The sequence below is a fragment of the Aphis gossypii genome, chromosome 3, assembly GCF_020184175.1.
Source record: "Aphis gossypii isolate Hap1 chromosome 3, ASM2018417v2, whole genome shotgun sequence".
Taxonomy (NCBI): domain Eukaryota; kingdom Metazoa; phylum Arthropoda; class Insecta; order Hemiptera; family Aphididae; genus Aphis; species Aphis gossypii.
In genome coordinates, this window is record NC_065532.1 from 13,391,089 (window position 1) to 13,413,643 (window position 22,555).

The following is a 22,555-nucleotide window of genomic DNA, read 5'->3' on the forward strand; positions in this document are numbered from 1 at the left end:
GTAGAGAAATTTAAAGAAAAAGGTGAGACAAATCCAGTGTTATATTTTAAGCACCAAGGAGAAGATTCCACAACACATTTGACTCGGCATGACTTTTGTTTAATTTTAATGACTGAATACCAAGCTGAAATGTTAAAAAAATTTGGATATGATAAAATATGCATAGATGGAACACATGGTTTAAATAATTATAACTTTCAGTTGTATACTTTACTTGTAGTAGACAATTATGGAAATGGTTTTCCTGTGGCATTCTGTTTTACAAATAAATCAGATACATCTACATATAAATTATTTTTTGTGTTTGAACGTGAGCCTTTTTGCGCATGTGACAAACAGTGTGTCCGTTTAACACTGCTGACTTTCCGACGCCGACATGCGCTTGCGTGAACTTTTGGCGACCGGCTTCGTTGACCACCGGTTGTCCAGCGGTCCGGCCATGTTGTCTTTTTTACACCGCCGTCCGGGATTGTTCGCCGTGACCGTGGGTGTGGGTTTTTGTTGTACCACGTTGTCGTCGTGTGTCGACCCAAAACCAAAATTATTATTATACATTTGCGTCGACCGCCGATCCGTTTTTTTATTTATATTATTATTGTGTGTGCGGGAGTGATTCGTGGACATCACCCGCCGCAGGTTAATAAGTAGTCGCAAGTGTTCGCATTTTTTTCGTATGCGGCTATTCTACATCGCGGCGATATAATACGTCTTGCGAGAGGTCAACGACCTTCCCACTGCCCAGCTGTTTTCAATACGCATTTTTTTTTTGGAGACAACCCCGGAAATCGTCGTGAGAACCCGACGTCAACCAATTGTGATCAGCGGTATCGTTAAATTATTATATTATTTATCATTTATATTATTATTGGTTTTACCTATTGCACACCTGTAGTGCCTTTTATATTATTTTCATGTTATTCGCATATTATTGTATATTGTAATGCGGATATTGTTATCAGGATAATTATTATTATTATTATTGCAAACGTTCGAAGAGACGTCTTCGGCGTTGTAGCTTATTATATTATTTATATTGTTTGGTGACACATCAATTAATTATTATATACTCTTTGCACCACAATCTTTTTTTATTATTTTCTTTTCCTCCCACGCATTTCGCGAGTCACTCAGCAAACTGCCCAAGCAAGTGCTGGCGGCAAAAACATTTTGAATATATCCAGCGTGCAGTAGGACTTATCAAAGCTAATGTATTTATGTCTGACGATGAACCTGGATTTTATAACGCATGGGAATCTATTATGGGTCCGGTTTCTAAACAATTATTATGTACTTGGCACGTATTAAGAAGTTGGAGTAAAAACCTTTCCAAAATTCATTCAAAAGAAAAAAAATCTATGGTTTATAAGACATTAAAATCTTTAATGCATGAAACTGATAAAAACAAATTTTACATAGAATTAACAAAGGTCATTGAAGATTTAAAAAATGATACAGATACTGCAGATTTTGGTCAATATTTTGTGAGCAATTATTCTTCAAGAGTTGAAAAATGGGCATTTTTCAATCGCAGACATATTGGTATCAACACAAATATGTATTTGGAAGCTCTTCATAAAAATATTAAATATTGATATTTAGAAGGAAAGCAATGCAGAAGACTAGATTTAGCCATTAATACAGTAATGTTGTTAGTGCGAGACAAATGTTTTGAAAGGATCATTAAAATTTCAAAACAAAAAAGGTCTTCCAAAATATTACAAATTATCGCCAGTCATAATAGAAGTGTTCATATTAAGTCGGATATGATTTTAAAAGTTAACAGCTACACATGGAAAGTCAATTCACAAACTGATCCTAAAACAAAATATATTATTGAAAAAATTAATTTACCTTGCAGTGACTGTGTTTTACATTGTGAATATTGTAAAATTTGTGTTCACATATTTAAATGTTCGTGTATGGATAATATTATATACTTAAATATTTGTAAGCATATCCATGCTATTGCCAAAGTAGATGTTATAAAAGTTCAACCATCATCTAATGTAATTCCATCTAATACAGATGAAAACGATAAACTGAAAAGAGAAATTTTAAATAATAAAATGGAAGCAATGTTATTCTAATTTGAATACAATTGCATTTTTTTCTGAATGTCAGAAAACATAGCTTTTCAAACACAAAGTTCATTTCATACATAATTAAGAAATTAAAAAATGTAACTTTTATTTTGAATTTTTAAGACTTATTACTTTTTAGCTCATTTTTTGACATTTAAAGTAATTTTAATATAACTGAATAACATTTTAGTTAAATTTACTCTAATAGAATAAAATAAAATATTATTTATTTTGCTTGGTTGTACTTTTATATTTATTTTTTGTTATGATTTTACTGACCAGATAAATGTGACGCCACCTATAAATTTTAGGGTAAAAAATGATAAATAATAAGACTATACGAGTAATTAATATGAATAATAATTTATATAATAACAAAATAATTTTTTTCAATGTTCAAAAGAGCATTTTTTTATGCATATTTATTTTCGGTGGATTAACAAATCAGAACAGTAAAAAAAAATATATTAAATTATGATTACCTATTCCTTATCACAAAATTCGTTACGAAATGTCTTCGTGTTTGCTCTCGTATTTTTTTATGATGTAACTCAAACGGTTAAGTCTAAATTCCGCCAATGATGGTTCAGCGGTTGTTTCGGAGCTGCATTCTTCCTGTACGGTAGACGACTGCGAACACGACAGCGAACACGACGGCTGTCGGCTGTCGTCGTTGGTCGACTGCGAAGAAGACTGTGTCATGTCCTCGGCAGCGGTGCAACCGGAGCTTTTAATCGACAACAAACACGATGTTGATTGGTCATCACCGCGTCCTAAGTCCAGAAAACTGGCTCCGTGTTCGTCCCCAGATAAATTACACTGGTACAGCATTAGAGACGTAGACGAACCGCCTTCTATCACTAAGACGGGGGCTTGACTCTGTTCCTGTTGCACATGCATCACGCTCGTTCGCTTGGCCAGCTCCTTCTCCAGATCAAACACCTTCGATTGCAGTGTGGCTACCACAATTCCACTCGCTCCTAATTTAGCTTGCAGTCTGGCATTTTCTGTACGCAGCGCTTCGTCCTACGCAGATTCGTTGTGCATCATCTCGACCGAATACTTGGCTTCGACCGACCGCAATTTATCCTTTTCCTGCTGCACTACGGCTGTCGGTCGTCATCGGTCGACTCCGAATTAGATGGTTGGCGGTCGTCGTTGGTGCGACTGCGAAGAAGACTGTGTCATGTCCTCGGCAGCGGTGCAACCGGAGCTTTTAATCGACAACAAACACGATGTTGATTGGTCATCACCGCGTCCTAAGTCCAGAAAACTGGTTCCGTGTTCGTCCCCAGTTTGAGATAAATTACACTGGTACAGCATTAGAGACGTAGACGAACCGCCTTCTATCACTAAGACGGGGGCTTGACTCTGTTCCTGTTGCACATGCATCACGCTCGTTTGCTTGGCCAGCTCCTTCTCAAGATCAAACACCTTCGATTGCAGTGTGGCTACCACAATTCCACTCGCTCCCAATTTAGCTTGCAGTCTGGCATTTTCTGTACGCATCGCTTCGTCCTGCGCAGACTCGTTGTGCATCATCTCGACCGAATACTTGGCTTCGACCGACCGCAATTTATCTTTTTCCTGCTGCACTTTGTCTAGCTCGGCCATCAGCTGGTTCACCGTCTTCCGCAATTCCGTCTCGTCTCGGTCGCGTCTCATTCGTTCCGCCTCGGCCAGCACAGTCAAGTTATCCAAGCCTCGTTTCAGGCAATCTTCCGTTAACGCCGATTGGGCCAGCTGGTCGTTGACATCGTCCAACTCTATGGACATCTTCTCAACTTGTTCCTTGTACGCACTTACTTCGTCTATCAACTTTTTGGTACACATCTGTGGCACATAAAATTGATAACTAGAGCAAATATTTAAATGCACAAAGAAGTCATTTTAAAAATACGTTCTTATGCTTCAAACGATTTAAAGTTTGATGTTAAATATACACTAAAAAATAAAATGAAAATAAAATAATAGAACTAAATAAGTATTGTACAAAACTATATGTAATAAATAATTTCGACAACATTTGTATTGCACTATATTCAATTTTATATAATATTTAAACTACCTACTGACCAAAAAAGAACTTGTATCAATCGCCTTTATTACAAATCACTATATTTATTTATATAATTATATTGTATTATTTACCCTCTTTACAAATAATAATAATAATAATAATAATAATATTATAATAATATATAAGATATTTATCATTATTTATTTTGTCATTCATAACTATATTTTATTTTAGTAAAATTACTTAATTTACGTATCTAGACATATTTTATTCACAAGTATGTATATTAAAAATATTGAATTGTTAATATTGTAAACGTTAAACATCAACCTTTTAAATTCTGAACGAAATGTATTGAATATTGATTTTACAATGTGTGTTCGTCAAAATCTCGAATGTTTGTGAATAATTTATTGTAGTTAAAAATGTATAAAAAAATGTGTACACGTAGATAAGAATTGATAATTTAACACAACATTTTACAAAACTTGGCTTACAATAATTATAAAAGAAGTGTTGGCCAATTAAAAAAAATTTTATCTTAAGTTTAAATTTTTACGTAATCAAATATTCACGTGTAAAATAATGATTATTTACAATAAAATAATTTTAGATTTTTGTTGTAGTTATAAAAATAACTTTTCGTAGAAACTTGAAACATACGCGAGTTGTTTAAATTATTGGCATTTTCTGTACATGATATAATTTTAGGGTATCCAGGTCATTAAAATATAATCCACCTTTTTCATCACCTAGTGGATTATAGGTATACCCTAGGCTGACAAATCATCTCCGTTCAGTATCGTTTTTTCGTATACAATGATACCTATCATTGGATTTAAATTATTTAACACATAAATAATAGTGACCTACCGTACGGCAGAGCAATCGACAGTCTTCCGTGTTACATACATCTATACTGTGAATTACCTCATATGCCATGTTTGATTCTCTAGCAGATATCTCCCATCGATTATCATCAATTACTTTAATTGATTCAGGGTCTATTTGTATTCCAATATTATGGCTCTTAATTATATTTTCTTCTTTACCAGTATATTTATTTTTAACCAATTTAATAAATCTCTTAAAAATTTTATTTCTTGTGAATTTCAGAAGCGCATTTATGCAGGTATCTAATCATTTATTTTTTTTACCATGTAAGTAATAATATTTTAAGCACTTATGCACCGACTCCAAATACATATTTGTGTTTATACCACAGTTTCTTCGGTGACAGTGACACAAATAACTTTGTGTTTCAAAAAATTAAAAATATATAAATAAAATAATTATTTTCTTTAGCTTTTTATTGTAGTGAATATTTTTTTGAATTTTTATGTTTCTTAATATGTTTTGTGAAGTGTTTTGTGTAGTGTTTTAATAATGTGAATCCATGTGAATAGTTCAACTACACTCAACATTCAAGGAATTTCTTGTTGCTACATGAATATGTAAATTATTATTTATTTATTAATTTTAGATATAAAATATTTATGTATAATTTTTCATATATTTACTTTTCAGGTAAAATATCTGAAGGAGTTACAATGGAAAAAATATTAGATGATATAAGGGATAATGTTCATGACATACTTAAAGTTCAAACTTTAATAACGAAAAAGGATCTGTGGAGTATTAAAAGAGATTTTAATTTGTACGAAGGTCGTCAGCATTCATCTGACTATATTAGTGTAAATATATGGATTCATCGAATGATAGAATTACCAGAGGAAGAAAATCCTGTTCTACATTACAACCTGAATAAAGAAAATTTTATATTGGTAATATCCACAAATTTTCAACTCCAAATGCTTCAACGTTTTGGAACCTCTTCAAACTCAAAAATATGTATTGATAGTACCCATTGTACCAATGAATATGGCCTTCAATTAACAACAATTGTGGTTGTTGATGAATTTGGAAACGGATTTCCGTGTGCATATTGTATGTCCAAAAAAACTGATGCAGAAACATGGAAAATATTTTTTCAACAGCTTAAATGTAAAATTGGTATTATTAGTACTCAAATTTTTATGAGTGATAACGACCCATCATACTATAATGCTTGGGAACAAATAATGTTACCTGTGGAGCATCGACTTTTGTGTACCTGGCATGTGGATCAATCTTGGAGAAGAAATATTCAATCAAAAATAAGAGGAACTCCTGAAAAGAAGTGCTTAATTTATAAATCATTAAGAGTGATACATCAAGAACCAAATAAAATTATTTTTACAGAACTTCTAAATGGATTTATGGCTGAAATAATGGATGACAATGATACTATTAAATTTGGAGAATACTTTAATAGCTATTACTTGTAAAGAGTCAAACAGTGGGCTTACTGTCACCGAAGAAACTGTGGTATTAACACAAATATGTATTTGGAGTCGGTGCATAAGTGCTTAAAATATTATTACTTACATGGTAAAAAAAATAAATGATTAGATACCTGCATAAATGCGCTTCTGAAATTCACAAGAAATAAAATTTTTAAGAGATTTATTAAATTGGTTAAAAATAAATATACTGGTAAAGAAGAAAATATAATTAAGAGCCATAATATTGGAATACAAATAGACCCTGAATCAATTAAAGTAATTGATGATAATCGATGGGAGATATCTGCTAGAGAATCAAACATGGCATATGAGGTAATTCACAGTATAGATGTATGTAACACGGAAGACTGTCGATTGGTTTGTCGCAAGTGTAATATATGCATTCATAATTATACTTGTGAATGTAGTGATTATATAATTAAATTAAATATATGCAAGCATATTCATGCCTGTGCTATTCTTTCTTTATCAAAAACTCGAAATAATTTGTGTGAAACAACAGAAAAAGAGATTCTAGTTCCTGCTGCAGAAATAAATCTAATAGAAAAATCATTAATAAATACAAATACGAACAAAGAATGTGAACAATTAATTCAAATAAAAAACCAATTAGAAGCTGGAATAGGAGTATTATCGTCCCTTATTGCAAATAAAAGTGCAGTAACCGAGAAAGAAATAGCAGAAATGAATAAACATAGCAGTTCCTTACTTCAAATATTGCAAGGAAAACGAAAAATAATAGAAATAGAAAAAAATAAGGAACCTGTAAATAAAAATATTGATAAACAGAAACGATTTGTGAGCAAAAAAAGAAAAGTTGAATTACTTAGTGGTAGAATAGAAAGTAATGAAAGAAAATGTCTAAAGGAAGGGTTGGTAAAGGGACAAGTACAAAACATACATACTTCCAATGATCACACTTACTAATAACTTATTAACTACAACCCTTAGTAATATAACTAATATATTTTTAATATTTTAATACCTATGTCCTTTTTTTTATTATGATTTATTTTTATTTTACTGTTAGTAAGACTTTAGGTTGACATATTTTAATGTGATTTTTTTATTATGATTTTACTGTTGATAGACTAGGTTGACAAATGTTTTAATGTGCTTTTTTAATTATGACTTATTTTTATTTTACTGTTACGAGACTTAAACTTGACTAATATTTTAATGCAATTTATAATAAACACAAACAAATATTTAATATACAATATACCTAATGTATAATGTAACTTAATATTTTCTTTTTTCCATTGTTCCAGGGTAGAGGAGTTAAATTATGAATCCAAACCTGACGACTATAAGAAGATACATTATTACTTAAAAAACAAACAGGTCTTCTATAGCACAAGAACCTAGTAACACTTGACTTTTATTCACATTTGCAATAATAGATGGTGTAAACTATAAAGTAAGATTACCTGCAATCATGGCTCTTTCTTCAGGTGTTAAATTACATCTACCAAGATTCATATTATGGCCAAAATGAGTACTACAAAACTCTACACAGACAGTTTCGTCTTCTGTTACTACTATCTGAGTATTAAAACAGAATATTAAGTAAAAAAAAAAAAAACGAAACGTCAAGATTAAGAAATTTTAAATTTATACCATTGACGATGGACATGTAGATCCAATTTTGTTTGTGCCCTGACTTTTAATTTTACGGACACCTGTTGATCTACTTTGGAAATTACCGGTTCGATGACAATCCAGGTACGTTACAGTTTTATTCTGTCCTACAGTCTTACGAGCACTTAACGCATAAAAACATAAATTATCATCTTCCAGTTTTAATTTCCATTCCTTGAAATCTAAAGATATATATTTCATAATACAATATAACTATAAGTGTGGCATACTAGTCTTAGGTATAGTAAAACAGAATATTTCAAGTACAATTAAAATTCAGTAAATCAAATTTACCATGAAGAGTTGCAAACGTTCTTTTTTCGTTTAGTAATTTCACGCCATGGTCTGCCTCTATATGAAATTTCAAGTTTTTTTTTGTTTGTGAATGTTTTATTACAAGCTGAATCTGGACATTGCACGCTATTAATATTTTTAGACTCTTTAGAGCCACAAGTAATTGAGTGTCTCTTTAAAGTTCTTTTATAGCTAAAATATTTGTTGCAAACCAAGCACTTAAGCTCTTCCATGTTACTGGTTGCAATTCCTAAATCTTCCATTTTATTATGTATAATTACTAATTGTGTAAATATTATAATTTATAATTAAAAATTAAAATAATAATAAATTAATAATTATATATTATAAACACGGACTAAGATATACAGGACTGGACACGACAAGGTTGGAGGGTGTGGGGGGTTGACTACGAAATGTAGTACAACAGGCGGTGTTCGGGGGGATATTTTCCTTTTAGCTATACTAGCGCCGTCTTAGTGGATACTTTTGAAACTATCTATGGTGATAAATGATAATGTCATCTAGTTTCAAAAGTATCCACTATATAAGACGGCGCTAGTATAGCTAAAAGGAAAATATCCCCCCGAACACCGCCTGTTGTACTACATTTCGTAACCACAATATTCATCTCGTGTCCAGTCCTGTATATCTTTAACCGTGATTATAAAGAATCTATCACCACAGCAGATAACAATATCACGTTATATGATAAGAAATGTGATTTTCACAAATATTGATAAGAAATGTGAACGCTTCTGATTGGTTGCGCAATTTTGCTCCCGAGACACTCGTGTCATGTACATAGATAATAAAGAATGGATAGGCCATTCGACCTTATCATACGTTCTCAAACAATTATGAATGTAGGTGCTTTTATTATTAATCCATATATATATATATATATCAGATTTTCAATAAGGGTTAACCAAAAGTTGAGATAACAGGCACCTTTGTGAGACAGAAGATATCTGCTCTTTAGGAACGAGGCACCTAATGTTATAAGCATAGGCGTGGCCTATCCATTCTTTATTATCTATGGTCATGTACTGATAAATGTGATAAGCGATTTGACGCCATGTTGGATTCTTTTGGAATCTTTCCTGCGAAGATCCGTTCGTCATTTTAGGACTTATAAAAAAAGATCCACTCTAAAAAATAAATCATATTATGTGGGTTCAGTTCTTACTCCTAGAAGACGTGGCATACTAAAAAATATATTAAAAAGAACGAAACATGTCAAAAAGTCAAATAAAAGGTAAAATGATTACTTTTATTTTAATACAAATTTTATTAAGTATGTATAATGATTTATAATTGTATTAATCTAAGTTTAAGTCAACCATTCAACGATTAAACGTTTTATTGAATAACGAACAAAACAAATCAAAATCATTAACAAATGAATCTATTGATAATATATTTAGAATGGATAAATTTAATAAATCACAGAAAACTATAGTTAGTGAAATTATTACTGCTTGTAAAGTCAAAAATTTAAAAAACAGAAGATATTCACAGGACTGGATTTTATTATGCATTTTATTAAAAATTAGGTATAAAATTAATTTAAATTTATAATCTATATTTATTACTTTATTTATAAATGAATTATAAATTCTGCATTTTAAAATACTTATTAAGAAACATTTTGGATTATAATTTTTATTTTATAGATCTTCTTCAACATATAGATTTTTGAGAGAGCAAGAAATTTTACCACTGCCTTGTCCAAGAACAATCCGAAATTATTTATCTTTGATAGATGTTAAATGTGGCTTTGACCAAAAATTTTTTCAGTTATTAAAAAAAAAAATAGGAATACTTAAACCTGAACAAAAGCATGGCATGCTTGTGTATGATGAAATTTTTTTGAGAGAAAGTTTTAAGGTAAATTCCCAAACATTAACCTATTGTGGTTTAGAAGATTTTGGGGGAGAAGTTGATTCCTGCGGATTAAAAGCAAGTCATGCACTAGTATTTATGTATCAAAGTTTAGCTATAAACTTTACTCAGTCAATTGCAGTATTTACATCGAGAGGACCAGTTAAAGGTACTTGTTCAAATCTATAATTCTCCCATTTAGTCCAATAAGCTTCCCTCCCCTCAGATATACATTAGTATTACAGTCATAACTCATAACTAGTCACTTATTTAAATACAATATTTTGTTATTCTATGTTTCAATTTGTTTTATGTTATTTATTATTTGCTTGTGTTATTAACCTAACCTATTATTGAAAATATTGAATTATATGTTGCATGTTTATGTTGTAGATTTTAGGCATTGTATTCGTGTTTTATTTTTGGTAATTATTAACATGGTGAGTTCTTAAATTTCCACTTATTATACAATATGGTTTAATATTAATTATTATAATTTGTAGGTATAGTTTTGACACAGTTAGTTATTAAATCTATTTGTTTATTGGAGAATATTGGTTTGAGAGTTGATGGTGTAGTTTCGGATGGAGCATCTACCAATCGAAAGTTGTGGATAGAACTTGGCATAAGTGGACAAAAAAATAAAATTACCAACTCATTTGAACACCCATTGAATTCCAAACGGAAAGTTTTCAAGTTTGCGGATGCACCTCATCTGATAAAAAATGTCAGAAATAGACTTTATAATAAAAAAGTTTTAAGGGTTAGTATAATTTTAGAAATGTGTAACAAATTGATAATTTAATATAATTTATTTTAGGAATCAGCAGAAACCCCATTTATTAGATGGTCACATTATCTTGATGTCTACAATAATGACATCAAAAGAAATTCAAATTCTCCAACAAAGGTCTGTCCCAAAATCACTTTAAAACATTTAGAAATTGATGGCTTAAGTAAGATGAGTGTCAAATTGGCTACACAGGTAACATTTCTTATGAATAATAATAATAATAAATAGAAATATATAGGTAGTTATTAATTTGAATATAATATTTATATTTCAGATTTTAAGTAATTCTATGGCTAGGGGAATAGAATTTTATCGTGACTATGTCAAAGTAGAATCTTTAAAAACTAGCCACCAAACAGAACTTTTCACTGAACGTTTTAATAAACTATTTGATGTGCTAAACCGAAAGTACCCGGCAGAAGGGATTAGAAATGATAGTCCTGACTTTCAGGTATAGTATAATATGAATCAAAATAAAACATATAAGCCTAATAGTTAATTACTATATTTAATCAGGTTTTAGAAGAGAATCTTAAATGGCTAAATTGTTGGGAAGACCAAGTAGTGAATAAAAAAATTAATAAAGATGAGTATTTAACACAAAATACTGCTGATGGGTTGCGTGTTACCATCAAATCAACTTTAGAATTGTCAAAATATTTATTAGAGCAATGTAAATTTAAGTATATATTAACTTGTAAGATGAATCAAGACCGTTTGGAAGTAATCAATTTATCATAGTAAATTACTAACATTATTTCAAATAACAAACAATAATAATTGTATAATACGTCATATACTATATTGTTTTCTTTATACAATTTTGTTAATAGCAATTTTTTGGTATGGCTAGACAAGCCACTGGTCCTAATGAACACTCCAACACGCCTACATTTCTACAGGTGTACAAAATGATATCTGTTTATTCATTACTTAAGCCACCAAAAACAGGAAACTGTAAAATCTTAGAACCTAACATACATACAATTACGATTAATGATTTAAACTCAGTTATAAATAATGAACATGTTTCACAAAGAGATGAAAAAATTGAAACTTTGAAAAAGAAGCTGGACTCTTTAGTCATGAATGAGGTAGAAGTAGATGACATATTTGATAGTAATATACATAACTATTATAAAGCAGAAGTTGAAGATTGTGTCTTATACTATATTTGTGGATATATAACAAAAAATATTATAAAAAAAATTATATGTAATAATTGCCTTACAGTGTTAGCTGGTATGTATATAAAACTATTGATTTTAAAATAATCACCAATTTTAAATTAACAAAATCTCAATAATTTAGGTAAAAAATGTTACTCGAGCAAACCAGAAGCTGCTCTTCTTAATTTAAAAACACATGGTGGTTTGACTCATCCAAATGATTTTTTATTTAATTTACTGACCGCTGTTGAAAAATTATTTGTCAAGCATTGTGAAGACAATGATGTTTTTTTAATGACAATTGATGACTTTTTTGACAACAATCAAAGTATCAATTTTCCATGTACCGAACATAAGAAAGATGTACTTACACAAATTATTTCTAATTTTATTATAATGAGAATGAGACAGTATTCATTAATAACAAATAAAAATGCAATTAAACTTAATGCACAAAATAAAAAGTTGGCCAAATTAGTAAATACATAGGTAGTAATAAATCATAATTAATCATGTCCTTTTTTTGTTTATATTTTATTTAAGATAAAATGTACTACATTATTTTAAAATAAATAATTTTGTATGTATGATTTTATACGCTACCCTTTATTTGATGATAGAATTAGTATGAAGTAGCAAAATCACTGCTACCCGAAACTTTCTCATGTCCTGTCCACAAACTCCTTTATTACAACTTTTTCTGTTCTTAAAGTACTTAACTTTTGTTTTGACTTTTAGATGTGAAATGAAACAAAAGTTATTCTAATTTCTAAATAGTCGGCTATCAATGTAAATAGTAAATTCTAAATAGAAAATACAGCATTGCAATTTGCATTTTGCAGCTATAAAAGTAGTGATATATTTGAACATTGAACATAATAATAATTTTTACAAAGCAGTTTGTTTGCAGTTTCATTTGGTAGATGGCGCTGCTGCCCGTTATGTACCGAGCGAAAACATTTGGGTTTCCACAGATAATACTTCGTTTCCAGTCCTGTATATCTTAGTCCGTGCCGTGGTATTATGATTGGAGATTGCTTTCTTTGCCGCGATTAGCTAGTATCAAGACGTTTTATCACAATGAGGGATTATATGTGATAAAAATCAGTGTCACCAATCGACGCAGAGTAAAAAGTAATATATGAATATTTTCAAAACATTTATTTAAAAAAAAGTGGAGATTGCTAACTTTGCCACGCAACGCCTCAATTTATATAATAACAAAACAATTTTTTTCAATGTTCAAAAGAGCACTTTTTAATGCATATTTATTTTCGGTGGATTAACAAATCAGAACAGTAAAAAATAATATATTAAATTATGATTACCTATTCCTTATCACAAAATTCGTTACGAAATGTCTTCGTGTTTGCTCTCGTATTTTTTTATGATGTAACTCAAACGGTTAAGTCTAAATTCCGCCAATGATGGTTCAGCGGTTGTTTCGGAGCTGCATTCTTCCTGTGCGGTAGACGACTGCGAACACGACAGCAAACACGACGGCTGTCGGCTGTCGTCGTTGGTCGACTGCGAAGAAGACTGTGTCATGTCCTCGGCAGCGGTGCAACCGGAGCTTTTAATCGACAACAAACACGATGTTGATTGGTCATCACCGCGTCCTAAGTCCAGAAAACTGGCTCCGTGTTCGTCCCCAGTTTGAGATAAATTACACTGGTACAGCATTAGAGACGTAGACGAACCGCCTTCTATCACTAAGACGGGGGCTTGACTCTGTTCCTGTTGCACATGCATCACGCTCGTTCGCTTGGCCAGCTCCTTCTCAAGATCAAACACGTTCGATTGCATTGTGGCTACCACAATTCCACTCGCTCCTAATTTAGCTTGCAGTCTGGCATTTTCTGTACGCAGCGCTTCGTCCTACGCAGACTCGTTGTGCATCATCTCGACCGAATACTTGGCTTCGACCGACCGCAATTTATCCTTTACCTGCTGCACTATGGCTGTCGGTCGTCATCGGTCGACTCCGAATTAGATGGTTGGCGGTCGTCGTTGGTCGACTGCGAAGAAGACTGTGTCATGTCCTCGGCAGCGGTGCAACCGGAGCTTTTAATCGACAACAAACACGATGTTGATTGGTCATCACCGCGTCCTAAGTCCAGAAAACTGGCTCCGTGTTCGTCCCCAGTTTGAGATAAATTACACTGGTACAGCATTAGAGACGTAGACGAACCGCCTTCTATCACTAAGACGGGGGCTTGACTCTGTTCCTGTTGCACATGCATCACGCTCGTTCGCTTGGCCAGCTCCTTCTCAAGATCAAACACCTTCGATTGCAGTGTGGCTACCACAATTCCACTCGCTCCTAATTTAGCTTGCAGTCTGGCATTTTCTGTACGCAGCGCTTCGTCCTACGCAGACTCGTTGTGCATCATCTCGACCGAATACTTGGCTTCGACCGACCGCAATTTATCCTTTACCTGCTGCACTATGGCTGTCGGTCGTCATCGGTCGACTCCGAATTAGATGGTTGGCGGTCGTCGTTGGTCGACTGCGAAGAAGACTGTGTCATGTCCTCGGCAGCGGTGCAACCGGAGCTTTTAATCGACAACAAACACGATGTTGATTGGTCATCACCGCGTCCTAAGTCCAGAAAACTGGCTCCGTGTTCGTCCCCAGTTTGAGATAAATTACACTGGTACAGCATTAGAGACGTAGACGAACCGCCTTCTATCACTAAGACGGGGGCTTGACTCTGTTCCTGTTGCACATGCATCACGCTCGTTCGCTTGGCCAGCTCCTTCTCAAGATCAAACACCTTCGATTGCAGTGTGGCTACCACAATTCCACTCGCTCCTAATTTAGCTTGCAGTCTGGCATTTTCTGTACGCAGCGCTTCGTCCTACGCAGACTCGTTGTGCATCATCTCGACCGAATACTTGGCTTCGACCGACCGCAATTTATCCTTTTCCTGCTGCACTACGGCTGTCGGTCGTCATCGGTCGACTCCGAATTAGATGGTTGGCGGTCGTCGTTGGTGCGACTGCGAAGAAGACTGTGTCATGTCCTCGGCAGCGGTGCAACCGGAGCTTTTAATCGACAACAAACACGATGTTGATTGGTCATCACCGCGTCCTAAGTCCAGAAAACTGGCTCCGTGTTCGTCCCCAGTTTGAGATAAATTACACTGGTACAGCATTAGAGACGTAGACGAACCGCCTTCTATCACTAAGACGGGGGCTTGACTCTGTTCCTGTTGCACATGCATCACGCTCGTTCGCTTGGCCAGCTCCTTCTCCAGATCAAACACGTTCGATTGCAGTGTGGCTACCACAATTCCACTCGCTCCTAATTTAGCTTGCAGTCTGGCATTTTCTGTACGCAGCGCTTCGTCCTACGCAGACTCGTTGTGCATCATCTCGACCGAAAACTTGGCTTCGACCGACCGCAATTTATCCTTTACCTGCTGCACTACGGCTGTCGGTCGTCATCGGTCGACTCCGAATTAGATGGTTGGCGGTCGTCGTTGGTGCGACTGCGAAGAAGACTGTGTCATGTCCTCGGCAGCGGCGCAACCGGAGCTTTTAATCGACAACAAACACGATGTTGATTGGTCATCACCGCGTCCTAAGTCCAGAAAACTGGCTCCGTGTTCGTCCCCAGTTTGAGATAAATTACACTGGTACAGCATTAGAGACGTAGACGAACCGCCTTCTATCACTAAGACGGGGGCTTGACTCTGTTCCTGTTGCACATGCATCACGCTCGTTCGCTTGGCCAGCTCCTTCTCCAGATCAAACACGTTCGATTGCAGTGTGGCTACCACAATTCCACTCGCTCCTAATTTAGCTTGCAGTCTGGCATTTTCTGTACGCAGCGCTTCGTCCTACGCAGACTCGTTGTGCATCATCTCGACCGAAAACTTGGCTTCGACCGACCGCAATTTATCCTTTACCTGCTGCACTACGGCTGTCGGTCGTCATCGGTCGACTCCGAATTAGATGGTTGGCGGTCGTCGTTGGTGCGACTGCGAAGAAGACTGTGTCATGTCCTCGGCAGCGGTGCAACCGGAGCTTTTAATCGACAACAAACACGATGTTGATTGGTCATCACCGCGTCCTAAGTCCAGAAAACTGGCTCCGTGTTCGTCCCCAGTTTGAGATAAATTACACTGGTACAGCATTAGAGACGTAGACGAACCGCCTTCTATCACTAAGACGGGGGCTTGACTCTGTTCCTGTTGCACATGCATCACGCTCGTTCGCTTGGCCAGCTCCTTCTCCAGATCAAACACGTTCGATTGCAGTGTGGCTACCACAATTCCACTCGCTCCTAATTTAGCTTGCAGTCTGGCATTTTCTGTACGCAGCGCTTCGTCCTACGCAGACTCGTTGTGCATCATCTCGACCGAAAACTTTTCTTCGACCGACCGCAATTTATCCTTTACCTGCTGCACTATGGCTGTCGGTCGTCATCGGTCGACTCCGAATTAGATGGTTGGCGGTCGTCGTTGGTCGACTGCGAAGAAGACTGTGTCATGTCCTCGGCAGCGGTGCAACCGGAGCTTTTAATCGACAACAAACACGATGTTGATTGGTCATCACCGCGTCCTAAGTCCAGAAAACTGGCTTCGTGTTCGTCCCCAGTATGAGATAAATTACACTGGTACAGCATTAGAGACGTAGACGAACCGCCTTCTATCACTAAGACGGGGGCTTGACTCTGTTCCTGTTGCACATGCATCACGCTCGTTCGCTTGGCCAGCTCCTTCTCCAGATCAAACACGTTCGATTGCAGTGTGGCTACCACAATTCCACTCGCTCCTAATTTAGCTTGCAGTCTGGCATTTTCTGTACGCAGCGCTTCGTCCTACGCAGACTCGTTGTGCATCATCTCGACCGAAAACTTGGCTTCGACCGACCGCAATTTATCCTTTACCTGCTGCACTACGGCTGTCGGTCGTCATCGGTCGACTCCGAATTAGATGGTTGGCGGTCGTCGTTGGTGCGACTGCGAAGAAGACTGTGTCATGTCCTCGGCAGCGGTGCAACCGGAGCTTTTAATCGACAACAAACACGATGTTGATTGGTCATCACCGCGTCCTAAGTCCAGAAAACTGTCTCCGTGTTCGTCCCCAGTTTGAGATAAATTACACTGGTACAGCATTAGAGACGTAGACGAACCGCCTTCTATCACTAAGACGGGGGCTTGACTCTGTTCCTGTTGCACATGCATCACGCTCGTTCGCTTGGCCAGCTCCTTCTCCAGATCAAACACGTTCGATTGCAGTGTGGCTACCACAATTCCACTCGCTCCTAATTTAGCTTGCAGTCTGGCATTTTCTGTACGCAGCGCTTCGTCCTACGCAGACTCGTTGTGCATCATCTCGACCGAAAACTTGGCTTCGACCGACCGCAATTTATCCTTTACCTGCTGCACTACGGCTGTCGGTCGTCATCGGTCGACTCCGAATTAGATGGTTGGCGGTCGTCGTTGGTGCGACTGCGAAGAAGACTGTGTCATGTCCTCGGCAGCGGTGCAACCGGAGCTTTTAATCGACAACAAACACGATGTTGATTGGTCATCACCGCGTCCTAAGTCCAGAAAACTGGCTCCGTGTTCGTCCCCAGTATGAGATAAATTACACTGGTACAGCATTAGAGACGTAGATTTATTTTAGTAAAAGTACTTTATATACTTAATTCAACTTAATTACATGCAAAATTTGGTTTATTACAATATATTATGTATTTTTAAATCCAACTTAACCGTGCGTTTTTATTTATTTATGAAGTATGTAATATACTAAATCAGTTATTTTAATGAGTTCATAACACTGTAGTATACGTATACCTATATATTATTATTTGAAATTGTAGAACGTTTTAGTAGCTACATTTGGTAAAATTAAAGTAATTAATTTAGTTAAAAATAGTTGACAACATTTAAATTTAATAGCACTTATGAACGTCATCAAATATGTATTGTTAGAAAAAATAACACCTTAACAAAAATATGGAACATTTTATCTGTAACCTATAGTACATACAACTGGCACCTAAAGCTGCAAGTATAATGAACTAAAGCTAAACATATGAATTATGAACCATTAGTAATACATTTACTCATAATATCCATCTAAATGTAAATACTAAACCTTGACGTAAATCGAATTGAATAGTCGAATACTCGTATGAACTTAAATCAAAATATACGTTTTCAATAATTTAAATATAAAAAAAAAATACCTAGGCAGTTAATTAGCCTTTAACCATTATTATACTTATATAGTAATTATGATTTATGAGAATTAGAATGCAATATTATTTAGACACTTTTTGGTCTTCAATGGTACTATGGTAGATTTAACGGCCGGTATAAGTCAACTAACGACGACGGACCCCGCATTTATTTTGTTTTGCGACCTACGTAAATTACATCGAAAATTTTTTCCAAAAGCTATAGATACATACAACACCCAAAACTTACAGATTGAAGTATTACAGAAGACTCTGGTAAACAAAAAATCGATTATTTTAAAATTGGATGGGTAGGCTAACCGCTAACACATTTAATATAGGTACATATTTATCGTACTATAGCATTGCCGTATGCTTACAATATGTGCTACTTATTTAAAATATTGGTATGTTTTTTACTTCTTCATCCAACAGTTAAAATTATTTTTGTTTTTCTAATTTAATATAATAAACAGAATACATCATAGCACATTTAATATAATCGTATGTAAGTTCATAAAAAATTGATATTGATATAAGTTTGAAGTTGCCATATTTTATTTTACATTATTTAATTTTATATTACGTTTTTACTACATAGTTAATTAATTATCTAGCTAGATTTCTTAACAACTACTTACTACAAAGATCGCTTATAGATATGGAAGGTTCTTAATGTAGGTATATTATATCTGCAACTTACCTTATTTTATCCCACGTTTTGAATTAGTTGCTGGGAGTATAGTGTTATACGACACATTGTGTAGTGATAGTATAAGTTTATTACACTAAAATGTTACAAAGTTAAGTACTATTTACATAGAATACATTGTTAAAATAATTACTTCGATATAATTAGTAAACACGTTCTCGTAACAATAAAAAAAAACTTGGCCCAGTAAAAGCATTTACCTTTGAAGAAAAATTCAAATGCAAATAAACAAATCGTATATTATTAATAATTGTCATGCAACAAAATATATGATACAATTTTTGTTTCTTTTAAAATCACATATATTTTGTAAAATCAACTTTAATACTAATTACTAGCTATTATAAATTTACATTGAATATAACCGATATTAAATTATTTTTTATTCGAATTTCATAAACTCTTTATTAAAATATTTAAAAGTTGTAAAATTCGTAACTAAATTCTGGTAACCTACGGATGGACGGACTGATCGGACATTAATTTAAGGTGTTCTAAACGTATGTTTAGAAACCTAAAGCAGGCAAGAACTAAGTAGATATCATTCTACTGTACAGTAAAATATGTGGAGTGCGACTTAAAGTAAAAAAAAACTACATTATTGGATGATCATTTCAGTATTTAATCTATAACCTTGAGTGATGAGTCGTGAGAGTGTTCATCGATTTGTTTTAATATAATCAAATCGTCTGCATTCGTACGAAATCTAGATTTACGTGTATTTGTGTTTTCTACGTCAATAAAAAATGTTTTCTAATTCCTATTGAACGTATTTACTAATGTATATAAAACCATTATTTACTAAATTACTAAAAACATTATGACAACTAGTATAATATAGTCTCTGTAGTCTGTACTTGCCATTTTGGTACTGACGTGCATAAACAAATAGCATAATAACTCAGACAACTTTGGGTGAAAAAAAACCAAGTTATTATAATATCACCCATCTAAAATAGGTGCCCATGCGCATTTATCATCAACTACGATTTTAAGTTACAATAAGCCACACGAACACACAGACCTACGCACGCTCGCTATTGGATAACAGATGTCAGTACATTTTTAAAACAATACTAAATGTATATCAAAAAAAATGTGCTTTTAGTAATACCTAATTAAACTTACTTGTAGGTATAGATTTAAAATAATGTTTAATGGCGAATAAGTGGCTTTACATCAAAAAATATTTTAATAATTTTTTTTTAGATTTTAATGTTGTTTTAAACAGGTAATCTTTAATCTTAATTATTAAAATAACCGATAGGGTTAAGATATACTGTTAGGATATTGTCGTGAAAATTTTTGTGAACCACTGATTTAGTATATAAAATAATCAATGTTGACTCATAGTCATTAATTACCTACAATAATATTCCGATCAGCACTTGGCATTTTGGTGATGTCTATGTTAATATTAATGATAATTATATTTAAATATAAACACAATTATAATTAAAAATTACAACTTCAGTTAGTCTTCAGAGTAAATTTCTACACCTATAACCTATAACTATTAAACTATTTACAATTCATTCACTTCTTATGAATGACACACTGTCATATTAGCATGCCTAGAATATTTATCTGAAGCGACGCATCCCATTGTTTGCTTATTTCCAAACGGCTCCCGTCAAAATGTATTCCTCCCGTTATTTATTTTTTTTTTTTTTGAGGGGGGGTAATCATTTTTCTACCTAATGTTTATAAGCACTTTCGGGAAAATATATTTGAAAATTTTAAAAATCTAATTTAATTTAAATTTTTTATAACATAGAATCTGATTATTGCTGTCTACTCTATTTTTTAAATTTAATAAATAAATAACCATTTAATAATATTATAATTCAGGAACCAAAACCGTGTACTTACTTTTAGTATTCTTATTTTTTTTTTTTTTTAATTATTTCATTGCAGATTCAGAGCAGAGAAACTTATGAGCATTTTAAAATTGTAAGCTTTTCAAAATGTTTAAAATATCTATATTTACTTAAAAAGGTTAAAATACCAAAAAAAGCTTTCATAGGATAAGGCCATAAGATAATTTTTTATTTGAAAGTAGATAAATTACCTACTGTAGTCTGTAATAGGAAACTCACTCTAAGTAGTAGGTGTCCAGCGTGTATACCTATTGTTATTCAGTACCTACATGACTTCTAAACTATCTTGATTATCCCAATATTAATTATACTCGTATGTTGTGAATCACCACAAATCCTAGAGTTTCACTAACACTCTTTTTCATTTTTCATACGAGAATCTAAACGATTGCAAAACTGAATAAATATCTAATTTCCCATGGGGTTTTCAATACTATATTTGTCTAATCAAAGTGGAATATTGATAGAAAATTCTTCAATAAACTATATTCAAAAAAATAATATTATTGATCAATTTTAGTTAAAAAAAATATAATTTACAAGACTCGGAGGCAGTGCTGTATTCGTAAAAAAACAGAGGGTATACTATATACAAGTTATCAGTGTTATAAACAATTATCATTAAGTGTTTTGGCATATAAAATACATATTGTGAACAAATTTAAATAAAAACAAAACATTTTTTTTTAATTACTTAATATTTTTGTATTATTACCTACCAACTTTAACTTTTAATTAAATACTTTTTACTAATTATTTCATTTATTTTATAACTTATTATTTTAAATAGATGTCCTATATACTATGCATAGTCAATAGAGTATAGCGACTAACTAGCTAGTAACTATAATATGTATAATTGTATATTATTTCACTACAACAGAGAGTATGTACCTATACGACCATAATCAAAATGTATACGATGTTTTTTAGTACCTAACGATTAGAAGGTTTACCATAATACCATCTACTATAGCACTGCTTTGAGCTGTAATTTTATACATCTAACTTTATAGCTAACATCGTTTCTGACGTTACTGTACAAAACTATAAGTCTATTACAATTGTTTAACAGTAGGTATACACAGACTATAGGTAAGTAAGTTACTTAGAATTTTGATGTATAATAATATATACCTACTTATGTATCTTAGTCCGTGACAGTATGTCATACCGTTGATTATATAGAATAGTACTAAAATATTATTGTGCTGTGGTATATTATATATTCACAAAATATACTACAAGTTGTAGTATATAAATAATACGCAAGAACGCGCTAGAATTTAGATAATATATTATTATCTAAATGCGTGATTTTATACGTTTAAAAATATTATCTATAGGTATCTGTGGCGCACCCTAGTTTTATTGCACTTAGGGCGTATCCAAATACTTCAAACCGATAATACTGGATGGCGGGCATGTTGTGTGTGACCCATTTTAGTGGACAATTATTTTGATAATTTCCCATTTATAGCAGTGTTACCAGAAGTTGTATTAAATGTACGGATGATAATTTCATGATTTTTGTTATTA

The 22,555-nt window shown here is 33.5% G+C and overlaps 1 protein-coding gene and 2 pseudogenes across 1 annotated transcript; 1 reads left to right on the top strand and 2 right to left on the bottom strand.

Annotated features, from left to right (window-relative positions):
• Nucleotides 1-1,221: 1,221 nt before the first annotated feature.
• On the top strand, nucleotides 1,222-2,087 carry LOC126550990 (uncharacterized; annotated as a pseudogene).
• On the bottom strand, nucleotides 2,062-15,160 carry LOC126551455 (uncharacterized). The gene is made up of 2 exons (XM_050204755.1): nucleotides 13,556-15,160; nucleotides 2,062-2,379 (listed from the first exon to the last, which is right to left on the bottom strand). The coding sequence occupies exon 1, from the start codon at nucleotides 14,031-14,033 to the stop codon at nucleotides 13,578-13,580; it is 456 nt and encodes a 151-aa protein (XP_050060712.1). The 5' UTR covers nucleotides 14,034-15,160; the 3' UTR covers nucleotides 2,062-2,379; nucleotides 13,556-13,577.
• Nucleotides 8,061-8,738, bottom strand: LOC126551454 (uncharacterized; annotated as a pseudogene).
• Nucleotides 15,161-22,555: the final 7,395 nt, after the last annotated feature.